The 27,633-nt window shown below is 42.2% G+C and overlaps 1 protein-coding gene across 1 annotated transcript in view; it reads right to left on the reverse strand.

Moving 5' to 3' along the window:
* LOC111867697 (unconventional myosin-XV) overlaps nucleotides 1-3,363 on the reverse strand; it is a 177,236-nt gene extending 173,873 nt beyond the window's left edge. The window contains exon 1 of the mRNA XM_033752782.1: nucleotides 2,711-3,363. Within this exon, the coding sequence (XP_033608673.1) occupies nucleotides 2,711-3,289 (579 nt within the window). The 5' untranslated portion in view covers nucleotides 3,290-3,363. The remainder of the gene's footprint in view (nucleotides 1-2,710) is intronic.
* Nucleotides 3,364-27,633: the final 24,270 nt, after the last annotated feature.

Raw genomic sequence — 27,633 nt, forward strand, 5'->3', positions numbered from 1 at the left:
GCTAGCACTCGAAAGTTTGCTGCTCCATCAGCTACTTAATTGGCCTTATCAGGCACAGTTCATGGTTCCTGTTTGCGGTTCGGTAACCGGGTAGCTGTTGCCGTAAAGTTCAAATCTTACCTATAGGCAGAGGTAAGGTAAAGTTGTCCCTGTGCTAGTCACGGTAGGCATTTATGTTTGGTGTGTGCATGTGTTTATTCTGTTTGTGCTGTCCTGTGTTTAGGTAGCGACCTTGCGACGAGCTGATCACTCGTCCAAGGAGTCCTACCGTCTGTAAAATGATCATAAAACCGAAAATCAGAGGCCAGGGCCAAAGGGGGCTGTAGAACCAGGGGGGAAAAAGTTATCCTTGTGCTTAACTAATTAAGCACTACGCCATGAAGGCGTATTGTGGAGTGGAAGTATTTTTTCCCTTGGCACTACAACCCCAGTGGGCATAGGCCTACCTCCATGAACTTCTCCGTTCACTTCGGTTTTTCTAGATCTTACACATTCGGTAGGACTCCTTGGGCGAGTGATCAAGTCGCAAGGCCTCTACCTGTACACAAACACAGAAAAACGCACACACACAAACTAAATATCCATGCCCTGAGTGGGATTCGAACCCACGATCCCGGTTTCCAAGCGAGCGAAGACAGTACATGCCTTAGACCGCTCGGTTACCGTGACCGGCGGAGTGGATGTATAGATCCGCATCTTCTTCACCTCGTCACTAGTTTGAGGTAAGTGGCTAGCTTCATGTTCCGACCGCTTTAACCCCGGGGAAAGAGCCCCCGGAACCCATTGAATAGGAGGCTGGGTGCTCCCCAGAGCCGGTATGGACGACGTGGAGGAGAGAAAATTCTTTACCCTACCGGAACTCGAATTCCGACTCCTCGGTCTTCCAGCCCGAAGCCAGTCGTTATACCGACTGAGCTATCCCGACTCATATCTTACCTACAGATGCAAGAAGAAACTGAGGAACGGAGACCTGAAAATGTTGGCTGAAGAGTAATGAGTAACCAGAAATCCAGCAAATTACTTCCTGTTGTTACATTATTTTGCAATTATTTTGCGGCCCGATTTCAATCCCGGGTGTGGTAAAGTGGGATTTGTGATGGACAAAGTAGCGTTGGGGCAGGTCTTCTCCGAGTACTTCGGTTTCCCCTGCCAATCTTCATTCCACCAACTGCTCCACAATCACCCTCACCTATCATCTGGGGCTGGTAAAATAGGCCAGAAGTGGCCGCAGTACAAGGGACTTAATCCCACCCCACTAGCAATAAAAAAAATACACAACTCCTGTGAATTGAAGCCACGAGCACGGGAAAAATGAGTATGACATTTTCACTTGCCAAGATTTATGGAATAAAAATTCAGAATTTAAGAACAGAGAGAAGCATATCAAATATTAATAACAAAAAAATCAATTTAATAAAAAATCTCTCCTCTTGAACTCTCTAGTACAAACATTAACGATAGCCTTAAATGGTTTAAAGCACAGTTCTTGTATCCCAACCCTTTTCCTCCTTACAAAATACTAAAATTGTGGCGAAGCCCATAATAATGTTGAGAAAGTTAAAATTGCTGTCATTTCAGAGGAATTTAATGCCTCTGTTTTCAGCTCCACTTCAGCACGGCAGTTCACCCACACGACCACAATAACTATGGCCCACCATGAAAAATCGCAAGACTGGTATACAGAGGGACTGTTTATTCGATGAACGTGAACTGAATGTAGCAGTGCGGAACACAGATGGTCCATCAGAACACGCACACCAAGGTGAATACTCGTACATAGAGAAACCCTCTCTCCGTATGCTCGCAACTAGTCTGTCGATCCGAACGTCCATACGGATGATGGGACAGATGAAGATCGCTCATTTGTTCATTTTCTTCTCACACCGAACAAATTAATTCAGCAATAACCATTTAGATTATATTCGGTACGTATGATTTGTATTTCTGCGGGATCACTGGCAATGTTGAGACCTCCAGCGGTCTTCATTAGGCTCCCTATGCAAATGCTGAGTTAATAACGCTAAGCAAGGACTCGGTAAACACATTCCCACCAAGCCAAAGCGCTCAAGAATAGGACGTCTGTTGCTAAGCAATGGAGCTATAAACACTTCTTCGCAACAATAGAGAAAGCGGTGCTTTCAGTTTGTCCGGCTCGAGGCTATGTAACGAGGATCTCACACAGATAGAATGAGAATTGGGTCGAATTCTGAAGATGGCAGACGAAGATAATTGAGAAGGAATGGCAGTACAAAATTAGACTGTGCCAAAAACACTTCATATGAGAGTTGAAGTTATAGTGAGACTGCGATAAATCCGTTGCCAGGATACGACTAGTGAAGACTGAGAACCCTTGTGCGTGTGGGACTGTGAACTACAGTAGAATAGCTACAGAGCTGTATTGCCTGTAGTCCACAACCGTATGAATGTCTAAGGTGTTAATAAATCCAATCATCTACTCCAAAACGCGTCTAAATACCCACCAACATGCCAAGAGTCCACCATTTCAAATTATTACCTAATTAGCATTCATATGGATAATTATTTTCAGATTTCATTTGCTCTATAAAATCCTTGAATTTGAAATAATATAGGGACATGAGAATACATTAATTCTCGCCACTTACTGATCACAATATGTAGCATCGTTAAATAGACAAGACAGCCACTTACGCACTCACACACAAACGAACACACCTGCTAAAGAACTTACCAATATCAGTTCCTCGTTGCGTATTTGAGGCAGGTTCACGAGTCCGGGAATAACTGAAGGTTGTCCAGAGAATTTTGCGGCTCCCAGAAGACAGCTGCAGGACCCTGACCGACTCAGGGCGGTCCTGGTGCACGGCGGGAGAGATTCCGACCGGTGTCTCATCAACAGACCCGACTGCTCCCCAGTGGACACTGAACACTTGCTACCATCCTCCTCCTCCGCCTGTCCGAATAGCGAATTGCATTGCCTGCCTCTCATCGTTGCTAATCTTACCAGTTCTGGAGATCGCAGTTTATGTCTCGATGCGTTTTCTGTCCCACGCTCGTATTCATGGGAGTGATCTTCATTTTCCAGAGGTAATGATGGTGAAATATTTCGGATCAACAAACAGTGTCTTTCTTGCGTCCCCAAGTTGGCCACGTTACTATACTCACGAACTTCTGGAAAAGCTTTTGATGGGTCTACAATATCAATAACTTCAAACGTGTGTCCTTCAGATGTTTGATGTTGATATTGGTTATCTTCGTTGCTTGTATCTTCATCGTCATAGAAATCAAATACTTGCTGAATTGATTCCATAGATGCTGCTCGTCTGTGGATTGTTAGAGGTCTTTTTTGAGCTTTCACGTCATCGGTAAAGTTTTTTCTCAACTGAGTAACTGACTCCACATCTCTGATATCCCTGAGTGTTTCTTTAGAATGTACTTTACGTGAGCGTTGAGCTGATGTTGTTGGCTGACAAGTCAATTTTGCATCGCGTCCAGTAGAATCAGTTTTTGAGGGAATAATATTTTGTCGTTTTGGTAATGGAAGGGACTTTGTTCTAGCACGACTAATATCTTCATGATCAAATTTATGATTTCTTGATTTTCTGCGTTGTTTTTCTAAGGCTGCGACACGTCTCTTGCCAGTGCATCCAGTGGCCAAATTACAAAGGCTAGAAACTCGAATTGCATCCATAGCTACCGATGATGTTATGGATGGTGTCGGCGAAGTTACATTGTAACTGTTCATATTTGAAGTTTCTGTAACACCAAGTCTTGATCTACAACTTCTGCTTCTGGGTGTTGCAACACTTTGTTCAAGTTCTCTCCAACGTCGCCGAAATTTGAAACCAAATAACCCGCTGCTAACTTCCAGAAAACTGCTGGAAGTTTCACTGTCCGCCGATGGCGTCCATTGGTACACCTTCTGAATGCTCACCATTGTTTTCTGTGGCATGCAATATTAGCTCTTGTTTCACAAAACAAATAGGCTTACAATTACATTCTGAAATCAAGACACTGTCCAATTAGCTTCATTTTTTTTTCTTTTCAGAATTTCCCTTCCAAAATCGAACTGATTTTAACGCGTGTTACGTTATGCACTTTTCAACTTCGTATATTAACGTGCTTATAGTGGATTGATTACGTATTGTTTAATTCATCGTAACACACATGCTTCAAGGATTTGAACTGTGTCACATAAATACAACTTTCTGCTTTATGAATTATATACTTTCCAAATATCCATATTCATAACACTATGAAAAAATATATCTTATTGCTATTAAAATTATCACTTGCATAATTTGTCAAAAACCTATTATCGAAAATAGCCAACAACGAAGCTTGAAACACGTTCAATATATGACACACGCAATTCTCCGTCATATTATTAAAAACGGAAGAAAATTAATATTGTGTATTATAAATAAATAAATATAAATAAAAAAACTTTTATACGAATTCTTGCGTCTTCTGTATTCGTAAAAACTCACAACTCGCTGGGCACTGAACTTATTCACTGAGTGGGGTGAAGCTGGACTCTTGGTGGAGCAAAAGTTGAGCAAGCACTACTTCTTCTTGTCCTGTACTTCTGTGTTTTCGTATCACTGAATCCGTTTCGCTGTAGGAATGTGATGCACACACACATTTCCGTCAAGGGCATTATTATGCAACGCAGACCTGAGGTTGGAGTCGTACTCGGCAAGAAGCTTTTCTTCTTTTCAACATTCGATCCCAATAATGTATCAAACTATGTGGGTACGTAACCCAACGTACACACCCAGAAACATACTTACGAACATATCACGTACAGGGCATCCTCTATGAATTGAAATCAAGGTTGCGTGGCAATGCGATCCATGCCAGAAAAGAAATTCTGATTCACTGCTGACTGTTGAACAAAAAGAAGGCCAACAATAATTGTATGAAACACGTCTTAGTAGCGCACGGGTTCTGAACTAAGTCAAAATGAACCAAAAGAAGCAACCTGTTATTTCGTTATAACACGAAAACTGTGGCTTGGGTTGGCTGGTTGTCTCTGAACTGGAAACATGCTCCACGAATCGAGACGAAACAGAGCGCCATCGCTGGGTGAAACGAGGCACCGAGAAAATGCCTTTTTCTTCAAATGTTATGCTTCATACTTATTGTCCGCTTCACATATTAAGTTTGCTAGTTATGGCGTGCGATGTTCATCAAGCAGATCGGACCAGCAATACCACCCTTAGACAACACCCACAACTTGTTACCGGGCAGAGTTCTTGAATGCGACTGAGGACCGTGACAAACATGTCCTCGCCGAACACAATGCAAAGCAATTTGGCTGGAAAACATCATTATCGTTTAAATAATCAACTTAAAAATGTGACCATTGACATGAGAGCATACACACGTCTCTACACTGCTTCTTGTGCGAATGTGATTACCTTACATCAGGAAAGAAACAACTAGGAAGAACTAGACGTAGAATACATAATAATATTGAGATGTGTCTTTGGGAATGTGAGTGGCTACGCTACTGTTGCTTTCGCAAGAAGGACTGGGCTCCATGTGGTGATCCAGTTACTTATCATTGGTTCGTTTAAGAACATTGGGGTACTTAAAAATGAGGGCGTTAAACTGCGTCCAATGGGAAGACAGTGACTTCTAGGGCATTTGAGGATCTAAAAGGATGCGGTAGTATTCTCCGGCGAACAACCTAATTTTCAGCGGGAAAGCATGACGATAACCACAAAATCTCAGTGAGGATAGTCGCTATTTCAACAGAGACTGGACTCGGTAACTCCAGAAAATTTAACCTAAAATACTGCCGCTACTGGCCTAGTGATCAGAGTTCCTGGCTACAGATCCAGGGGTCCGGGTTCGATTCCCGGGGTTAAGAGATTTTCGGAGAAATAGTGGGTCTGGAACGGGGTCCACTCAGCCTCATGAGGATAATTGAGGAGTTACTTGAATGAAAATTGCCGGCTCCGGTCTAGAAAACCGAAATTAACAGCCGTGGGGATTCATTGACCGCGCGGCATCCTCTAACCGCTAAACTTGGCACTAACTTCGTCGACAAGCGGCGGTCGCTCGGTCGGTATAGTTCGCTTGCGGACTAAATCCACAGAGTTTGTTATTTATACTGCCACAACACCTAAATGGTCGGCAGTGATTATCGTTTAAGACGAAGAACTTAACCACAGTAAACTTTGAAATATTTCCTCACAGTTTATCTCTCGAAGCAAACGAGGTCGCCACAATCAGCTTCACATTTCTTTGCCCTGATATACATATCAATTAAACGAGAACCTAGGAAATGTATATGCCGTTTTTCGCAGGATATTCCTTCAGATTTCTGACTGCACAGATAAGCCCCTAAGTAATGTTACTTCGAATAACGACGAAATCATGGAATTAGTTTCGTTCTGAATTCTTAAACATATTTTAAAATACGTGCATTTTAGTAAAATGGGCCGTTCAGAGCAACGGAACCTCATAAATATCATCATGACTGCCTAATATCAGTTATCTCTATTACCAGAAGACGTTAACGAGTCGCCTAAAACTATCATTAAAACTAGAAATCAAATCGTACATTGGATTCGGTAAAAACTACGGGTTTATTATAATAAGTGACAATTGTACTGATCTATATTTACGCGGCGACATCGCTACTATTCCTGAAGAACCCATAAGTACGCCTTATTATTTAAGAAAGGTTAAGGACAGATGGCCTGTAATTGATTCTACACATTATATTATTAAGAATTTTATGGCCCAGAAATAATGATAATGACAGCAGTGAAGAACCGAGGAAAACTATGGAAATATCCTTAATGAGAATCTGTATATACAAGTAAGAAAAACTGCCACTTGAACCAACGAGACGGCCGCACCACAGCTCAAGCTATTAGTCGCTGGCTTCCCACCGTGGAGGCCCGGGTTCGATCCCGGGGTCTGGTCAAGTGGGATTTGTGGTGGACAAAGTGGCGCTGGGGCAGGTTTTCTCCGAGTACTTTACCCTTTACACCCAGGAATATTCCTGTATCTCGTTTCTGTTAGGGGCTGAGTCGACCTCAGGGCCATAGTGCCGCTGAAACGATTAGGCCAACTAAAAAAAATCCACCTGATCGGGAATCGATCCAGCGACCTTCCACTATGCGAGCGCGTGCCCCGCGCAATTCCTATATCATTATCAAATTTTCTCCCTTGGTGTTTTCTTACTTTTACCTTCTGTAGGTTTGTAATTTCACATTTAGCTAGGACAAGTGTCTGCGTTTATAAAATCTTTCCATGTCGTCCTACATGCAGCAATATCGTGAGACATATTACGAACTACAAGCAAATTCTCTGACACTTATACCAACTATATTCTCATATCAATTACACTGTCGGACATTTCACTTTTTAATTTTTTAAGAGATTAGGTCACGAAATAAATTATGACATTGAGAAAGATTTTAAGTTACAAACAAAGTGGAAGAAATACAATCTGCACTTCATGCAAAGAGAAAGACAGATGTGTTACTCTTATCCGTGGGTTTAATATAGGGCTTAAGAGTAAAATTCACTGGCAGACGCGTGACTTTTGACTTCGAAAATTGTTGGTATATGTAGACGACTGAAAATAATATTGGGTACAAAAAAGAGACAAAACTGGAAACTGTCATTTTGAAATAATGGAAGGAGGCCCCTTCCACTGTTGGCCTTCAGTTACTATCCAAGGGGACGACGAGGTTTACGACGCCGTAACGACAATAACTTGCTAGTATTCACGCGATCAATTCCTGACGATCACTATAATGATGCTGTGACATGTTTGCTCAAAGCAAGAACTGTGGAGCCAGGGAAACAGCCGTTGCTAAGCAACGGCTCAATAAACACTTTCCTGCGGCAACGGATAAGCATGCAACAATAGACGTATTGTTGGAAATAGTGTTCTCTGCTCGGTCCTTGCAAAGTGGTTGTAAAGAAGAGAATGGGGACATCGGAGTCGGTTCTGTACTGGAGATTGTGAAGAAAAAGGACACTTGGAAGGAAATCGACATCCAGAGAGGAATGAGAACTGAAGCTGAAAAAATTCCACTGCTAAAGCCGTTACCAGGGAACGGCTGGTGAAGACACTGCGAGCTGGAAAAGACTTATAAATCAGCGATGGTACTGTAATTAAGTGTAATTATGAGTTTTGTGGTAAGTGGTAAATAAATTCAATATTCAATCCGAAACCCAGTCTATAATCACTCTCTCACGTGACAATATGAAGATTTTCTATGAATCTAAAAGTTATCTTAATGTTACTTCATTGCTTCCTTTGTTCCTCCCTTCGTTTCATGCCTCATCCATTAATGAGCGGTTCATATGAACTGCAAAGATTCAGTTCTTCAGCTGGTTGTGATATGAAACGGCGCACGAACTGCACCTTGCATCACACGTTCAGCTGACTGCACAGTGGAGGGGAAGCACACAATGGCTACCTGTGTTGAGGGAGGAGCCGCTTGGTTCCCACGGAAACAGACTAGTCACATCAAGACGAAACAGGAAACTTCCGCTCGGATAATTACTTACATGGCATCTGCGTTTATTTTGATAAGCCAATGCGCAGAAGAAATGAGTAATGTCCGTTCAATTTCGTCTTCTCTTGTGGATAAGAGCAGGGATAGCGCAGTCGGTATAGCGACTGACGAGGACGGCCGAGGGTTCGGAGTTCGAGTCCCGGTAGGGTCAAGAAAATTTACTTCTCCATCTCGTCCAGACCGGCTCTGGGGTCCGCCGAGCCTCATATTCAATAGGTACCGAAGGCTCTTTCCTCAGGGATAAAGCGGCCGGTGCGTGAAGGTGACAACTCACCTCTAACTAATGCCGAGGTGAAGAAAACGTGGGTCTATATATCCACTCCCCCATACGGCTTCATGGCGTAGTGCTTAATTGGTTAAGCATACGGACAAATTTACCTAGGTCTCGTATTCCTTATGGAACTAAGAAGAGTGGAGAAGTGCACCCCATCTGGAGTACATAGAAGGGAGAGTACTGAGCTACGACGGTCCTCTCCATAAAGTGACTGGTGAAGGTCTGGAAGAATGGAATTTGATTACCGGCAAGAAACTTACTTTTCTTCTTCACAGCATCCAAACCGACTTGCAGTCCATCCAGCCTCCTATTCAACATACAACGGGAGACTTTTATGTGAGGGCAAAGTGACCATAGTGTGAACCTGGTCACCGTCTGGATCTGATACCGATTTTCGGAATTCGTGGAGGTTTACCTACATCCATTTGTCTTCATGGAACGTTGCTTCTTTTGGGAGGAACGATGACTTTACATTTTGCCTCACCGAAACATGTTAAACTTTACAGAAAAATGAAATTGTTGTTTATTACAACACAAGTTGATGCGAAAGACATCGACAAGTTTTTAACCAAACGAAATGGGATGAAAGAGATAGCTTGGGAAATGCACTAATAGATCCACTATTGTATTCACAACAGTCTGTCGCTGGACCCTATTAAGAGCCAGTTGAATCCATTCCCCATCATAACATCCATATATTTTATACAGAACGTTCCGCAGACAGTAGGATCTGGGAGAACCCGTTGATGTAAATATATGACTAAGGTAGGGGAAACTAAATTTGAATACTTAATTATGGTGGAAATAAGTATTTTCGTAGGTTATTTAATAACACTTTGGTCACTTCTGTGGTCTAGTGGTCAGAGTTTCTGGCTACAGATCCAGAGGCCCGGGTTCGATTCCCGGCATTACCAGATTTTCTGAGAAGTAGTGGGTCTGGAACGGGGTCCACTCAGCCTCGTGAGGAAAAGTGAGGAGCTATTTCAAGGAAATATCTGCTCAGGTTTAGAAAATCAAGAATAATGGCCGTGGGGACACCCTCTATCCGCAAAAGTTGGTACTAACTTCGCCGACAAGCGGCAGTCGCTCGCTCGGTCGGTATAGTTTGCTTGCCGACTACAGGCCAAGGAGTTATTTTTGTTTGATACAATAGTGTCTATTTTGTATTTCAGAAATACTGTTTTGTACACTGCCCCAGTTATATACATTATATAACATATATGACACACAACAGGATGCATATTATTAAGATCCCTAGAAGAACCTTTTCGGTGGGGGGTCTCTTGGGAAACGGCTGTTTCTATGACTGAAATAAAAATATAAGGATCATGTTCCGTTACATCGGACGGGGACAGGCTGTTACGATGGAAGACTCATGGAAGTGCCTCTTGTTTGTGTCCTGTAGCGGGCTTAGAATTCAGCGATGTTAGATCTTCAGGCTGTGCAGCAAATGTTAGATGGTTAACAATACAAAGAGAAAGGTATAATACTCAGGTTACTCGTTACGTCACTTCCTCCTTTCTCAATTTCTCTCTGAGGTCTTAACATTCTCCAGTCAACTACAAACAAAACAATGTCCGTGGCCTGTGGGCCGCAAGCGAACTATACCGACCGAGCGACCGCCACTTGTCGGCGAAGTTAGTGCCAACTTTTGCGGATAGAGGGGATCACGTGATCAGCGCAACGGATACTCACCGCCGTTAATTTCGGTATTGTAGACCAGAGCCGCTATTTCCATGAAATAACTCCTCAATTATTCTCACGAGGGTGAGTGAACCCCATTCCAGACCCACTACTACTCAGAAAATCTGGTAATGCCGGAAATCGAACCCAGGACCTCTAGATCTGTAGCCCGGAACTCTGACCACTGGACCACAGAGGCGGTCAGAGGAAAAATTTGGTCCTCCAAATTAACTAAACTGAAGCTAAGATTCCTGTAAATGAATGATCTTAAATATTTAAAAATTTAACTAGTCTAGTACTACTACTACTACTACTACTACTACTACTACTACTACTACTACTACTACTACTACTACTACTACTACTACTACTACGGCATTAATAAAATACTGCATTTTGTTTACAGCTTTACTTAATGCGACTCACATGCTTCCCGGGATAACTATCAGTTATTTCCTAAGCAGCATTAGTAGACTGGCCTTTGTAATGGAGATGCACTGTGTTTTCTGCGAGACATGAAATGATTTTTAAACACTATGTACGTACACTGCTGGTCACGGTAGCCGAGGGGTCTAAGGCATGTACTGTCTTCGCTCGCTTGGAAACCGGGATCGTAGGTTCGAATCCCACTCAGGGCATGGATGTTTAGTGTCTGTGTGTGCGTTTTTGTGTGTTTGTCTACAGGTAGAGGCCTTGCGACAAGCTGATCACTCGCCCAAGGAGTCCTACCGAATGTGTAAGATCTAGAAAAACCGAAGTGAACGGAAAAGTTCATGGAGGTAGGCCTAGGCCCACTGGGGCTGAAGTGCCAAAGAAAAAAATGTACGTACATTAATTTCAGGCTTTAAATGGCTAACGATTTGTAATCAAACACTCATCATCATCATCATCATCATCATCATCATCATCATCATCACTCATGGAACAAAGCCCTTCTTGAGAAGCCGCCAATTATGCAGATACTCAAGAATTTCCCAGCATTTTATGGAACCCGAAGGTTCATTACCGTGTCCACAAGAGCCCTCCACTGGTCCCTATCCTGAGCCAGATCGATCCAGTCCATACCATCCCATTCTATCTCTCTAAGATCCATTTTAATATTGTCCACCCACCTACACCTTGGTCTTCCTAGTGGTCCCTTTCCTGTTGGCCTTCCCAACAATATCCTATTTGCATTCTTCTTCTCCCACACTCTTGCTACAATCCCTGCCCATCTTATCCCCCTTGACTTGATATCTAATTATACTTGGAGAAGAGTACAAGTCAAGAAAATCAAACATACATTACACTGATATGAAAATGCCTAAAAGTAAGCGCCATATTCGATCTGATCCCCAGTGAGGGATATTGTATTTTTCATGGTGTGATGTCTTGGGTAATAAGCAGAATTTTGCCCCTTGCTACGCATGCGTAGAGATACTAATAACGCCATCTTCGTCAGAATAAATATAATTCGTTAATTAGAGATTAAAAACGCAATTATCCTGGCACTCGTACTAATTTCGATGCGATGGTTCTCGGAGCCGCAAGGCATGGCATGCAGCAACATGAGATTCATAAACACGCAGTTAGTTCCGGGAATCCAGTTTCTGCATGTAACAATGGAATACGTGAATCCACCGTTAAAGTGATCTGTTTAAGGTCGAAATTCGCTTGTGGAGATCTAAAGGAATGACGGTAAATGGCTTCAGCGTGCAGAGACGATTACAGTGGTCAGTCTATAGCAGTGATCGCCACACTCCGCAATTGGAAAAGATGGCTCTAGGAAGGTGTGTGTAGAGTTGTCTACAAACTTGTATAATGCCGTCTTCTGGGATGTGGCGCCGTGTAGATATTAAGTTTTCCAACGTTTCGGATGAAATTATCGCTTCCATCTTCAGGGTAGAAGAAATCTGCGAGCTATGAACCAGCGTGAACGGGTGACTGTAGACTAAGAATGCAGTCACCTGCTCACGCTGGCTCTTCGCTCGCTGATTTTCTCTTCTAGCCTGAAGGTGGAGGCGATACGTTCATCCGAAACGTCGGTTAACAACAATATCTACATGGTGCCACGTCCCAGAAGACGGAATTCTTCATAATCACCCCCGTGAAAACCTCATGTCTACAAACTTCATTGCGATCAATAAGTCTTAAAGTAAGTTGCTATAAACTTTAAACCCTAAAATATTTTACGTCCGTAAGTTCAGGAAATAATACCGAACGCGTCGCCTTCCAGAAAACGTACAGAAGATCCAAGAATTCACAGCTTCTGTTCAAAACAAGCCAGAGTAGTTAATCAGTAAAAAAAAGGAGCTAGCCCTGTAACAGACCGTGGAGGCCCGTAAGGTTGTGAGATGCCGAGGCCCCCACATTTTCTGGACAATGGCCTCACAGATGGCCGTAAGGTTGTCAGCCTTACGCGCCGGCCGTCCTTTACCATCAGGAAGAGTCCTGGTACTCTTGTCCGTTAGAGGCTGAGTCGACCCCAAGGCCATACTGCAGCTGGAAGGATTAGGTAAATTAAAAAAAAAAATCCACCGCATCGGGACTCGAACCCGCGGCCTTGCGGCTTGTAGAATAGTGCCTCAACGAACTACGCTACCGCGTGCCCCATAGCTACTCAGTGGAGGCTGAGAAAATATCTTAGAGCCTGAACAAATTCCGTGGAGTATACAGTACCTCTTTTGGGACTAATAAATGCTCAACTGATCAAGAACCTCCCCCTCTTTTTTTGAAACCTGAAAGTTCATTATCGTGTTCACAAGATCCTGAACTAAATAAATCGACTTCATACCCTCACATCACACTTTTTCAGATCCATTTTAAGATTCGTCAAATATTATTACAGTTTTCAAAGCGAGGATGCTGAGATGGGAGGGTAAAGTAGCATGACTGGAAGTTATGGGGAGGACATACAATTGTTTATTCAGAAAACCATAAGAAGAAGAGTCTATTTGCTCGACCTAACAGTAGACGAACTTGAGTTAAGATAATCGGATCCGAATGTTTGGAGTGGATTAAGATAGCTTAAGATAGGGTCGAAAAGCAGACTCTTTTGATCATGATTCGCTTAGTGGGGGGTGGAGTCCAACTGGTTCCACTCGGCACGGCGGCTACTGATTGGCCTATTGTAGCCTGCTGCCCTGGGTGATTATGATGATGGAGAATTTGGTTGAATGAAGATTGGCAGGGGAAACCGAAATACTCATAGAAAACCCGCCCCAGCGCCACTATGTCCACCACAAATCCCACTTGACCAGACCCTGAATCGAACCCAGGCCGCCGAGGTGGGAAGCCAGCGACAAACCGCTTGAGCTATGGCACGGCCTTTGATCATGATAATGAATCTTTGGATTCCATAAAAGTCGTCGAATTTCTTGACCAGCTGAGAGACTAAGAAATTCTCAAGGACCCCTTGCATCACAGATTTCGGTATATTGTAACTTGTGCCTGGAACAACAAAAGACATCTGGAAATGAAGTACCTGGTACCATGACAAACACACAGACATCTCGGGCTGATGAAGATATACGCCACGTCCAGTGAGTTAACCTAAGCCGCTTTTATTGTGTAGGTGTTTCAGCAGCCTCTCTGCTTCCCGCGAATACTGTAAACAGATCCCCTCCACCACAAATATATTGCTCTGCGCGCCACGCATATTTGCATTTCGAAACTGCAATATTAGACCTTTCTAGTCTCCTACCTACGATTATCGCAGAGTTGTTTGGTACCTCCACCAGATGGCTCTCTTTGTTTTCCGAGTTCATATGTTAGCGTTTCTTCTGATAACAATTCTCAATCGAAAGAGATGCGTTTAACTATTTAAATAAACGGTTAACAATAAAATCTTCCATTGTTAACAGATCCTGGGCCAGTTCAATCTAAATCATATTACCACAACTATCCTCTCTTCACATTGTCTAATGTTTAAAATATTCCTCCAGTGAACTTCTGCACGTCATTATGAAATTCATGCAAAACCGGTTTTGACTTTCCTCATTTGGTGCCTTCAACAATATTATCTCATATACAATGTATTGTTGCCTTAGGTCTTAATGGATAGACCTCCAACTTAAAAATATTTTTCAAATTATTTACTTCCTTGTGGAGTTAGAGCTAACTAGACTCAACAGAATCATAATATGAATTAGTAATAAACCCTTATGTTCTATGTCCTGGGTTCAACCGTTCGTGTTTCAAACACTATGTCATGAAGGTGTAGGGGGAGTGCAAGTACACATCCATATTCTTTTGAACTTGGCACTACATGGAGGTGAGTGGTTAGCTTCACGCCCCGGTCGCCTTACACCAGGGGAAAGATCCCCCGGTATCCATTGAATAGGAAGCTGGGTTGACCCCAGAGCCGGCCTGGACAACGTAGAGAAAATTCTTGACCCTACCCCGACTCGAACTCCGACACCTCGGTCGTTCAGCCCGTAGCTAGTCTCTATACCGACTGCGCTATCCCGGCTCCTTTTATCACCTTGCAAATAAGTGAAAATTTTATGTCATAGATCTAAATCTTTTATCTCCTGGGAAACAGACGAATTCGCAGAAGTTCTGCAAGGGGATCATAATTTATATTTCTCCTCATTAAAACATCGCCCCCGGAACCTACTTCCCTTTCTGGCAGAAAGAAAAAAGGGTTATGAGAAGACCATGCCCTCCGTGTCCCACTATTAGTAAACCCAAATCTTTGAATTATTAGACTGTTTTTTTTATGAAATTTGCTACTGAAGTTTCCCTTATTCCATTGAGGATACACACCAAGCTCACAATTCTACATCAGGTAATAAATGGAGGTGGACGCGCCAACTTGTGGCGTGGGAGTAACACTAGAGTGACTAAAAATAAAGTTTTAAAATGACATTTAGTAATAGTTCTTCTAAAATTTAGCAGTTTTCACTGAGATAATTTCCCACCATTTTGAGGTGAATTTAGAAAAACAAAATGGTGGATGCAATAAGTTTATATTTAGCTGTTGGGTTGGTGACGATAGCTAAGAAATCGCTGCAACTAACTATAGGAAGTTTGACACTGTGACAAATTATGAACACAACTAAAAATTCCGCATGCTTTTATAAATAATTACTAACATGGAGACGGTGCGAAAATTTTCTTATGTTTTGTTCGACATAATGAACTTCGAAAAAAATTGGAATAATTAAATGTAAGTAGTCCCTATACAACAATAATAATAATAATAATAATAATAATAATAATAATAATAATAATAATAATCTCTAATATAATCAAGGTTGAAAACTGTTAAGTAACATAAATTTGCCTCTAACAACATTTGATGAGCGAACGATTTTAACATATTAGACAATGAGTTAAATTTAGTTTTATTACTGTGTTATAAATTTACATTATCCAATTAAGATATCAAAACACGCGGATCTCTAGGTCTAGAAGTCTGAAAAAGAAAAATAGTCGTTATTATGAGGCAATTTAAGAAACATGCTCTTATCTAATGGAAATTTAAGGCTCTCTCCAAGATGGTAAAGAGAGAAGAGCGTGAGGCTAATTATTCATTTTCATCTTATGCCGAGGAAAATGATGTTTTAACCCTACCTCCGCTCCCTCATACATCTCCACGGAGTGGTGCTCAAGCGACGGCGGAATTCTACCTTGACTTGACCTTATGTGACAAATGCAGTGAGGAAGGGAGATATATAGAAGTGATTTTGGATGGTGATCTTAGGTTCTTGTGGTATTGAACTTTCGGTTTATAGTTCCACAGTGTTAGTGACGTAGTGGGCTGTTAAAAATTGGAATGAATGAAATAAAGCAGTAGGCAGAATGTTAATCATTTGTCATAAGCCTGTAAGATGAAATGGGTGTGTACAAAACCTAACCTTAATTAACACACTGACATATGTCACTAAGAACATTTGATGAAAATTAAAACATCATCTTACCTTTTCTAGTTCCCCGTGCATTCTGCCCGGAACTGTAGACTGAATCCGAATTTAATATAGTTTTCAAAATCTCCTTCCGTAACATACGTGCAGCATGCTTTGCTGGCTTCTAAGATTCAGTATCAGGACGCCATCTGTTGAGAAAGAGCATTACTAGATTAACACACGTTCGCCGCACAACCCAACAGATCACGTGGTATCGCTATGATGAGACAACCAAACTAACACAGGTGTACGTTGGGCTGCATACACTAAACTCTGCAGGAATTACATGAGACCGGAACTAAAGTAGGAGCTGCACACACTGTTCAGAGTGCAGTAGGTCAATCAAACAGGAACAAATGCGGATGTTTGCCAGTTACGGCATGTCATTGCCAGACGATGCGTAACCTTGTTTAGTCTATTCGCCATAACATTTCAAGAAGTTGCACCAATGACTGTAGATTCAAAACGGAGCCAAAAGATGAAAAAACGAGGACCAAAAATCTTCTAAGATGCAAATATTTTTCCTTTCCTTTGGCACTACAGCCCCAATTTGGGCCTAGGCCTACCTCCATGAAACTCTCCGTTTCACTTCGGTTTACTAGATCTTAGACATTCGGTAGGACTCCTTGGGCGGGTGATGAGCTCGTCGCAAGGCTTCTACCTGTATACAAACACAGAGAAACACACACACAAACTAAACATCCATGCCCTGAGTAGGATTCGAACTCACGATCCCGGCTTCGAGCTAGCGAAGACAGTGCGTGCCTTAGACCGCTCGGCTACCGTGACCGGCAAGATGCAAATATAGCACATGATATTTTACTACAAACATTACACATAAACACTATTGGAGAATGCAGAATAGGAATGCTACAGGACGCTGGTACTAGTACAGATTAAATAATTCCTTAATAAGCATAAAACAGAGCTAGCTGGCTCAAGAAGTAATGTTTCTAATTTGTTCGAATATCTGGAGAGGCGTCTACTATTCTTCTTAGCACTTGTGGTTTTCCTCGCTCAGTCTAGGCAACTTCCGGGATAGAAACTGAAATTTGGCAAGGATAGCTTCGCTTCATGTTCTTTTCGATTAATTATTAATTAATCTTTCTACCATTGTATGCTGTACTGCTTTAGAGTGTCACTAAGCAACCCATAAATGAATAACTTGAAGAAACATGACGTACAGATTTTAACAAAATAAGACGATAGCAAATTTACAAGCGTCAGCACGGAATTGGGTGAAAATATAAAACTGAATCAGGTAAATCAAGGTGTTTGCCTGTGGGATGAACGTACCCTACGGGTATTATGAGAAATGCATTACTTCGTAGCAAAACATTCTAACTTCGGCATTAAATTTGGTACATATTACATTATGGAAACATCTATGAAGAACTGTTAAAATAACCTTGTGCCGTATATCTAATGTTGTGGTTGACCACGAAATAATTTACTTAAAGAAACTAGAAAATATACTGTAAATCTATCATATTCCTTTGTTGGACACTAAAAATTAGCTACAGAATTAATATTTGCTCAATTATGGAGTTATATATGAAAATCTGTTAAAACTGTGTTATATATATATTCAGTGTTACAGCAAAATACCGTATCGGAGAAATATGGACGCATGAAAATTTGTCTTCAGACAAGAAACAAATTTTGACGTGTACGGCGCAAGCCTCGGTAAACACCCCCCTCCAGCGGTGACGTAACATCATCGGAGCAACTGCCGCTGCTACGGTAACAGGCCAGTCAACACTCCATCCCCCTCCTCAGCGGTGACGGAACAGCACTTCCAACAGTGACGTAACAGGGGAACCGCGGTTACTACGCAGCAACAAACAACTCTCGGCAGCGTTCTCCAGCAAAGCCTGTAAACACGACGTTTACGCAACAGTGAAAGCTATCACGTAACTGTTTTCTGTTTTGTCAGTGCGGAAGCTACATAACAGGAGTATTCGTCAGTGAGAGGGAGCAACCAGTCAGAGGCAGTCTAGCATTCGCCGGAGTGAATTGAATTGTTATTGAGTTGTATCCAGTAAATGGCAGTGACTACAGCAGGAGGAGTAATTGTGATACTGCAGATGGCAGTAATTGTAAAACTGTGAATTGTGTAAGTGTAAGAGCGAGTGGAATACTTTCGCTTGATCCAAAACGGCGTGAATTTATTTGTCGCGTGTCATACACCCAACACGTGACAATATATTATGAAGACTTTGCAAAGAACGACTATTTTCAGGGTAAAATGTATTATATTTCCATAGAACTGATGAACAGTCTACATCTACATACAATTACAGCGAAATATTAATGTGACCAATAGCCCACAATTACTTCATTGCATTTGCTCGTCGTAAAAATGTAAACATTTTAAGTGACACTACGACCGCCTTTGTGGTCTAGTGGTCAGAGTTCCTGGCTACAGATCCAGAGGTCCGGGTTCGATTCCCGGTGCTACAAGATTTTCTGAGAAGTAGTGGGTCTGGAACGCGGTCCACTCAGCCTCGTGAGGATAATTGAGGAATTATTTCAAGTAAATAGTGGCTCAGGTCTAGAAAACTGAAATTAACGGCCGTGGGGACGCCCTCTATCCGCTAATGTTGGCAATAACTTCGCCTAACATTCATGAATATTGAATTTTAAACGTTTCTCTCTTTCAACATCTAAAGTAGTGAGGAATGTTCTCGTATTAGGCTGATGAGCTCAGGTCCAGTAAATATGCCTGGCATTTATAATTCATAGATTGTTTGTTCTCTCCATAAAAATGTGGTACAGGAACGCCTCCAACCAATATCCTCTTCCTTAAAGAGAAAGGCGACCGGAAGTGAACACACCGGGCATCTCGAGTGGAACTGTTACATTCCAATAACAATTACTCCATTTCCGATTCAAGTCTCCCTAATTGCTGTCGGTTAATGATACTTTTACTGACTCATCGCTCTCCTGGAGAATTCAATTACCTCATCGGGAATCGAACCCGCTGCCTTCTGGTTTGTACCATATTTCCTCAACCAACTGTAACGGCGTGTGCCCCCCAGATGATTAAATATAATTGAAATCCATCAAACAATTTTACGGATGAATTAGAGATAGAAATGAATTTACATGCAAGAGTTCTCCATTTTGCTTTCATTTTATTTCTTTCAGTATAAAGATCAGAGAAACCTGAATTTGCAAAGACTTTCATATTCTTAATATTTCAAGTGGAACACGCATTGATTCATTTGACTTAGGGTATACTTTATCCATTTTGAGCTCTTGTAAGGTTTAAGTTTCGTCGTTTGTCAACTAGCAACCTTTACACCTACAGGACAGAATTATACAAGAAGTCTCTTCTGAAACTGGAGCAGAACAAGCAAAGACAAACACATACACAATTGGAATGTCAGAGGAGAAGGAATGGGAACAATCTGACCGCTCCATCACAGAGGGGGTGAAGAATTGATTGGTCACCATTTCGAGAAAGTGCATCAGATTTTGAAAGTGGCAAACAGAGCCGAACGTATTGCAAGAAAACGAAACTAGCTGAGCAATTAAGCAACTCCGAATATGTGTCAGAAGGAGATATCAAAGTAGAACTGTACTCAGCATACATGATGTCCGGTAACTTTATGTTCGAACTTCAGAATCTTATTCCTGAAGTCATTTCCAGTCACTAGAGTCATACGAACGTGGTTCTAGATCTCAACCATTAAGTGGTTATTATTTCCTGTCGTAATTTTGGCGAGCATACGAAACCGGGTAGGCCGGTTACGGTAGCTCAGCGGTCTAAGGCAAGTACTGTCTTCGCTCGCTTGGAAGCCGAGATCGTGGGTTCGGATCTGTTTCCTGTGAGGTACGAACTGAATTCTTATATATTATTCTTATACACTGCCGATCACTGTAGCCGAGCGGTCTAAGGCATGTACTGTCTTCGCTCGCTTGGAAACCGGGATCGTGGGTTCGGATCCCACCCAGGGCATGGATGTTTAGTTTGTGTGTGCGCATTTTTCTGTGTTTGTGTACAGGTAGAGGCCTTGCGACGAGCTGATCACCCGGCCAAGGAGTCCTACCGAATGTGTAAGATCTAGAAAAACCGAAGTGAACGGAGAAGTTCATGGAGGTAGGCCTAGGCCCACTGGGGCTGTAGTGCCAAGGGGAAAAAAATACGAAACCAGGCATATTCAAACGGAAGTCTGCCCATTAGTCGTGTCATAAGAAGTAAAGTGTAGTCAGGTTTTACAAGTTTGTTGTATGAGACTTATTTATTGTAACTGTGGGCATGCTGTTTACATTGCGAAATGACGATTAAGCGGTTTACGTTCTATGCAATGACAACGCGCGTGATGTAATGATGATTTTCATAACAAAGAAACCCATTTCAATGTGTTTAGCACTGCTTATCGACAGTTGCTTAAACGTGGCTTCGTACTGAGTGCGTTGCCTTCTGAACGTCCAGTACTACAGAATGTGACAGATGAAAAAAAAAATTATTCAAATGACACGGCGCAATCCAGAAGAATTTCCATTCACCTTCAAAAAACAAAAAAGACGAAATTATCCTCGTAACAGGCCGTGAAGACCTATATGTTTGTAAGACGTCTAGTTTCGCACATTTTCTACACAATCGGTCCACAAGTGGCGGTGAGGTTGTCAGCCTTATGCGCCGTCCATTCGTTACCCCAAAGAAAGTTCCTGATACTCATTTTTGTTAGAGGCTGAGTCACTACCTCCATGTCTCGAGTATTAGACAGTCTAACAAACATCACACTAAAGTGGGTAGCATCTGAACCACATGCAGCGAATTTAAAATCTTCAATGTGGGGACATGGGCAGGCAGCTGGAATTCTAGGGTTGGTTTCATGTATACCCCCACATGCATCATTATACAGGATTACTACAAATGATTCATTCGATTTCAGAACATTATATTCTCCAAAATATTATACATACAAGTACTATTGATACATGAAAAGAACCACAAACTCATCAAGTTTTCATCATGATACACCAGGTGGCAGCATGAGTGCAGTGCCTCACAAAATGGCGACGAAGCTGGAAAAGAGTTTCTGTATGTTGGAATATGCGAGATGTTCGTCTGTTATTGCAGTGCAGCGTGCATTCAGAGCAGAGTACAGAAAAGAACTAAGTTTCGCATCCATACAGAACCGCAGATAAAATTATAATTTCTTGTACTCTAATGTTTATGATTGTAGACAGCAGACGAGAAAACAAAAGGTTCTGGACTGAACGGTAGCAAGCGTTATTCGAGTTAAATACCCTCTTAATTTTCTCCCGAATGAAAATTGTGGTCTGTTACTCTCATTCTTAAATATCTGAACCGTTGTCTCTTACCTGGAGATTTTTCGACTAATATCGTGTATTAATTTTCATATTTCTGTCTTTCCTGGTATTTGTCATACATCTTCACATACACATTGCGAAACATGGATAGCATGCTTTTCCATATGCCTTATGTGGTCTGGATGATGCATTTGGGAAACTTGCATTCTGACACGAGTTGGACCATTCCATTTCTTAGTATAATGTTTATTCTTTTAATGTTATTACAGCACATCTCCTCAGATTTAATTTAATGTAATTTATAACGATGAAAAATAAATCCTACAGTTGATGTAGCGTCGTTATATATGCCGATAAAGAAATAAAGTACTTAGAATAAGACTTCAGTTACAAATGAAAAAAGTATTTTCACTCAGGCAACCACATTTCTCATGTTTGCGGCAGAGTCTGAACCCCTGCTGATGCATCCTCAATGATAGCTTCAAGAGTACAGCACAGTGTCTCATGCTGGCAGTGAGGCTGACAGGGACCATGGTGCGAAATCACTTTCTATACAACGCACAGGTGAAACGATCTCTCTAAACGAGAAATTAAATATGATTTCGGTTTCAATCTCCTTCATATTTGTTAGTAATTCAATGAAGGGAGGCGACATTGTATCCACTGCCGCGGATGAGAAGGGAACAAAAAGAAATGGAAGCATGATAAGAGAAGAACAGATATTCATTCATCAGTAATCTGTCAGACGACAGGTCCACAGTCTCTTCCAAAGCAATTCCTCCATTTAATGCGATCTAGAGATTTCTCCTTCAAATGACAGTATCCTCTTCTGTCCCCAAGGTCATCCAGCATCTTCTTACGTCTTCTTCCTTGTCTTCTTGTCACTTCTATCTGCACCTCTATCTTTCCTTCAATAACTTCTTTTAGAAGGCAGTTTCTGCGTAAAACATGACCAATCCAATTAGCCTTCCCTTTTCTTATTTCGTGTAGGATATTCCTCTGCTCAGACTCTAAATAACACTTCTTTGAGGCACATGAAAGTGATATGCAAGATGTGTGTCATTAGAAGAGGTGAACAGAGAAAAGAAGTGATGAATAGAGGGGGGTGGGATGAATAGAGAAGCGATAAGATCTCTGCACAGTTGAGTAAGAACTTGTTACAGAACAATGGGAAATCAGAAAATATTCCTTCGCTAGGCGAGGAGATACGAGTGGTGTGGCACTAACGCAGAGCTGAAGTACAAAGAGTAACAATTCGCTACAGCGGTCATGCTGCTGAAATGACACGACACCACAAGACACTGCAAAAGCCTGTAGTTTCATGAAAACGCAGATTCCTGCATCTACCTCCGCTAGTTTTTCAATAATTTCTAAGTCGAGTTGACCGCCTCTGTGTTCTAGTGCTCAGAGTTCCTGGCCGCAGATCCAGAGGTCCTTTCGATTCCCGGGGTTACCAGATTTTCTGAGAAGTAGTGGGTCTGGATCAGGGACCACTCAGCCTCGTGAGGATAATCGAGGAGATATCTCAAGGAAATAACGGCTCCGGTCTAGAAAACCGAGAATAACGGTCGTGGAGATCCGTTGCGCTGACCACGTGACACCACCTATCCGCAAAAGTTGGCACTATCTTCGCCGACAAGCGGCGGTCGCTCGGCCGGTATAGTTCGCTTTCGGACTAAAACCACGGAGTTAGTATCAGAGTAAGACGGTCCGTTAAAACGATGTAATTGATAAAATAAATCATAACAAGACCTCAATTCATGTCCCAGAAGTCATCTTCTATTAATTTTCTCCCTGAAAACGTGAAACGGTTCCTAGAACAGCTAGTCCCACAGTATAGCTTTGATAAGCCGCAGACTATACTGTGACGTGTTAGGGTGACTTATAAGACAGGATCTGGATTAGATGATTGGATTTATTGCACGTTATACATTCACACAGTTCGGGACTACAGGCAATTCAGCACTATTGCTAATCTATAAACTTTACAGTTCACCGTTGCACACACATTGAGGTTCTTAGTCTTCATTAGTCGTATCCTGGCAACGGATTTATAAAAGTCACACTGTCACTTCAAATCTCATATAATGACTTCTTTTCACAACCTAACTCATTCCTTGCCATTATTCTGCAGTTGCCAATTCCGAATACTCGACTCCATTCAATTCTTCTGCTCCCAAGCTCATATTCAGGCAGGGGGGCGTCTCGAAGCTCGACCCTTCACTTCTCGTTACTGTTCTATACTGCCGAACATTTCTTTATAACTACGTTTCACAGACAACGCAGGAAACACGTCACATATTATTCAAGAGGAGTGCTTACTGATCCGTTGCCTAGCAATGGACACCTATCGTTTTGCACTTTGGTGTCCATGGTAATGTATTTACCAGATAGTTGCCTAGCAATGGGTACATGCATCACAATATTAACAGGAATCGACAAAGTCCTTGCGAAGCCATCAATTTTTACTCACAGTCCATTTATTTTTAAAAATACATGTATTTTCTGCAGTAGGAGTTAAAGGTAAATTTTTCCCTGTACATACTCAAGCCATGTAAACGTATGGAAGAGTTAAGTATAGTATCGAGGCCAAAAATTGGTGGAGCTATATCTCCACTCCTTATACATTTTCATCGCGTGATGCTTAGTTAATTACGATTAGGGAAAACCTTGAAAAAGGTAAAGTTGTGTCTGTGCTTAACTAATTAAGCATTACGTCATGAAAGCATAAGGGGGAGTGCATGTATAAGTCCATATTTTCTTGACCTCGGCACTAGTTTGAGTTGTGTGATCAGTTTTGTGTTCCGGCCGCTTTAACACCGGTGAAAGAACCTTCGGTACCCAATGGATAGGAGGATGGGTGGACCTCAGAGCCTGTCTGGACAAAGTGGAGAGGAGAGAATTTTCGACCCTACCGGGACTCGAACTCCGACTCCTCGGTCGTCCAGCCCGTAGCCAGTCGCTATACCGGCTCCTGGGGAGAACCTTAGCGCACTTTTATATTGCATAATGAAATACTGACGTTCACGTATTGTCTCTCTGTAAAAGAAAATGCTTGTATGCTGTTACATCCAGGAGCAGAGGTAGCTCTGTTGGTATAGTGACGAAGTTATAATTTGAAAGGTCGGGGTACTGGGATTCGATTGCAAGACGGGGCAAGACGTCCAGGCCGGATATGGTGCACATATCACGCATCTAGTAGGTGCTGGGAGCCCTTATCTCGGGAGTAGAGCAGTGTGAAGCTCACCCATTTCTTCTATCCAATGATGATGGCCACAATGCATGTAAATATACCTCCACTCCACCCTACATCCTCATACCGTGGTGCTTGATTAAACACAGGGACAATTTCACCTTTACGTAGCTTCAGTACGAAAACAACTTCATAATAATGACGCGATAAATATTGATATCATAGAAATTTTCTATAATGATATTATATTGAAAGATAAAGTGGTTCGTTACATGTTTAATACGTATTACATCGTGTGCGTGCTGTTGGGTTACAGCAACAAAAAGTAAACTACTAAGACTGCTGAAATAAGGAAGTTCCTCATTGTTGACTGCTATCCAATCATTCACGCCCTGGAGGCAGTCTTAGCTACTGGTAGCGTTGTTAAATGAACTAAAAATACAAATATATAATTTTAGGATCCTAGACTTGTTAAGGCCAGTAGGATTCCCGCCTCACAAGTATGCGTGGTCGCCATTTTGTTGTTACTATTTGTACAACACCTGAAACTAAGAAGCTGGAGCGACGACGAGATTTTCTGATATGGGCCAACTGGCCCGAAAGCTGAAAAGAACATCAAACAAACACACTAACCAACATACATGCACCCAAACAAACATGTAAGATTTTAGGTTTTCACGGCGATGACTATGAAGAATGACGCCTTCTGGGATGTGGTGCCGTGAAGATTTTGTGTGAACCGACGGTTCGGAAGAAAGCACCACCCCAATTTCCGGGTAGAGAAATACGCGAGCGAGGAACCAGTGTGGGCAGGTGGTTGCAGACTGAGCCACTTGCTTACGCTAATTCCTCGCTCTCTGATTTTTCCATCCTGAAGATGGAGGCGATACTTTCCTCCGAAACGTCGGTTCACACAAAATCTACAACGCGCCTCATCCCATAGGACGGCATTCTTCAAGCAACATGTTGATTTGTTACGCCTATCAATGCCTTTAACAGGAAGACTAGACGTGTACCAGGCCGATTTCAATCATAAGATTTTTACAGGACATGAAACGCAGAAGATTCGGGAATGAATATTAGCAAATATTCTAAGAATTTAATCTCTTTTCGATTAAACCTCGAATACAATTCTAATTTGTTACAGTTAGATCGCAGATATATTTCAACTGTCACTTTTTTGATTGATTTATTATTTATATTCTTATTATTATCTTGTTCTGCAATCTGACGACGAGGCTGTATCCTCCTGACAGACCTAACTGAAATTCGAAGAAAAATTTTCAGGATTTTGTGAAAGTATCCACAAACTATGAAACAAGGAACATCACACTATGTGACACACAGCTTGTGAGGTTACTGAGGATCATGTAATGTTGGCAATGTCACATCGCACCCCCCTCCCACCCGACGTTGTTTCAAGTAAGAGGATGAGTAAGAATGCAAAAGGTCACTCAGGTCGGACATCCACCTGCACTCGTCCGTATACCCATGCCCGCCAATCGCGGCGACAACAGCAAATAGAAGCCCGGGACAAATGCGGTAACTTCAACTCTGTCTATAGAAAATAGTGCCAGTGTATGGATTCAGCTGGCTCTAAAAGGTTAATCTATAAAAAGTGGGAAATTTCTTGACCAACTGAGCGACTGTCAGTACCTCAGAAAGGACTTCTGCAGGAAGTTAGATTATGCTCGTTATAAATGGCTTGACATTGGTCAACAGTAACAAGTTGTCTTAACGTAGCCTGCAGTATATCTGAATCAGTATAGTGACCAGTCTGGGCAACTTGAGAATTTGGTTCGATTCCCGACGGAATCAAGGGCGATTTTTTTTTTACTTCCGTCACCAGACGGTACCTGGAACCAACCCATCCTGAGGTCGAAGCTTCTGTAACCACTCTTCGTCCAGAACGCAAGTAAAAAATCCGAGGGACCTAACATTGCGTCTGAGTGGTTAGTTTCGATGTTTCATACTCGGGAGGTCCAGGGTTCAAAAGTCGGAAAGGGAGGCAGCTATTCTGAAAACTTTTCTATGGATTGTCTTAGTCCCTCCAGACACTAAAGGAACATCACGTGATATTATGCCACGATCGTTTCCTTCCAAATCCTTTCCAATTCATTCATTAACCATTCTATTATTTGATGTCACATAGTCCGGGTTACTTGCATTGGTTAAGTCATAAAATTAGGTAAAGTTGTCCCTGTGCTTAACTAATTAAGCACTACGCCATGAAGGCATATGGGGGAGTGGATCCATATTTTCTTGAACTTGGCACTAGCTGAAGGTCAGTGATGAGATTCATGCTCCTGCAGCTTTACCCCCGGGGAAAGAGGCGCCGGTAACCATTGTATATGAGGCTGGGTGGGCCTCAGAAATGATTTGGACGCTGTGGAGAAAGGACAATTCTTGACCCTACGGAGACTCGAATTCTGACCCCTCGGTCGTCCAACCCATAGGTAGTCGTTACACCGACTGAGCTATCCCAGGTCCTCGTTAAGCCATAGAATAAAACATGAAAGCGTCAAGTTGTACCTCCAGTTTCTGGTGCGTCTTAGGCCGCGCCATAGCTCAAGCGGTTAGTCGCTGGCTTCCCACCGCGGCGGACCGGGTACGATCCCGGGTCTGGTCAAGTGGGATTTGTGGCGGACAAAGTGGCGCTGGGACAGGTTTTCTCCGAGTACTTCGGTATCCCATGCCAATCTTCAGTCCACCAAATTCTTCATCATCATAATTACCCGAGGCAGGCTACAATAGGCCAATCAGCGGCCGCCGTGCCGA

The sequence above is a fragment of the Cryptotermes secundus genome, unplaced genomic scaffold (genome assembly GCF_002891405.2).
Source record: "Cryptotermes secundus unplaced genomic scaffold, Csec_1.0 scaffold1076, whole genome shotgun sequence".
NCBI classification, from domain to species: domain Eukaryota; kingdom Metazoa; phylum Arthropoda; class Insecta; order Blattodea; family Kalotermitidae; genus Cryptotermes; species Cryptotermes secundus.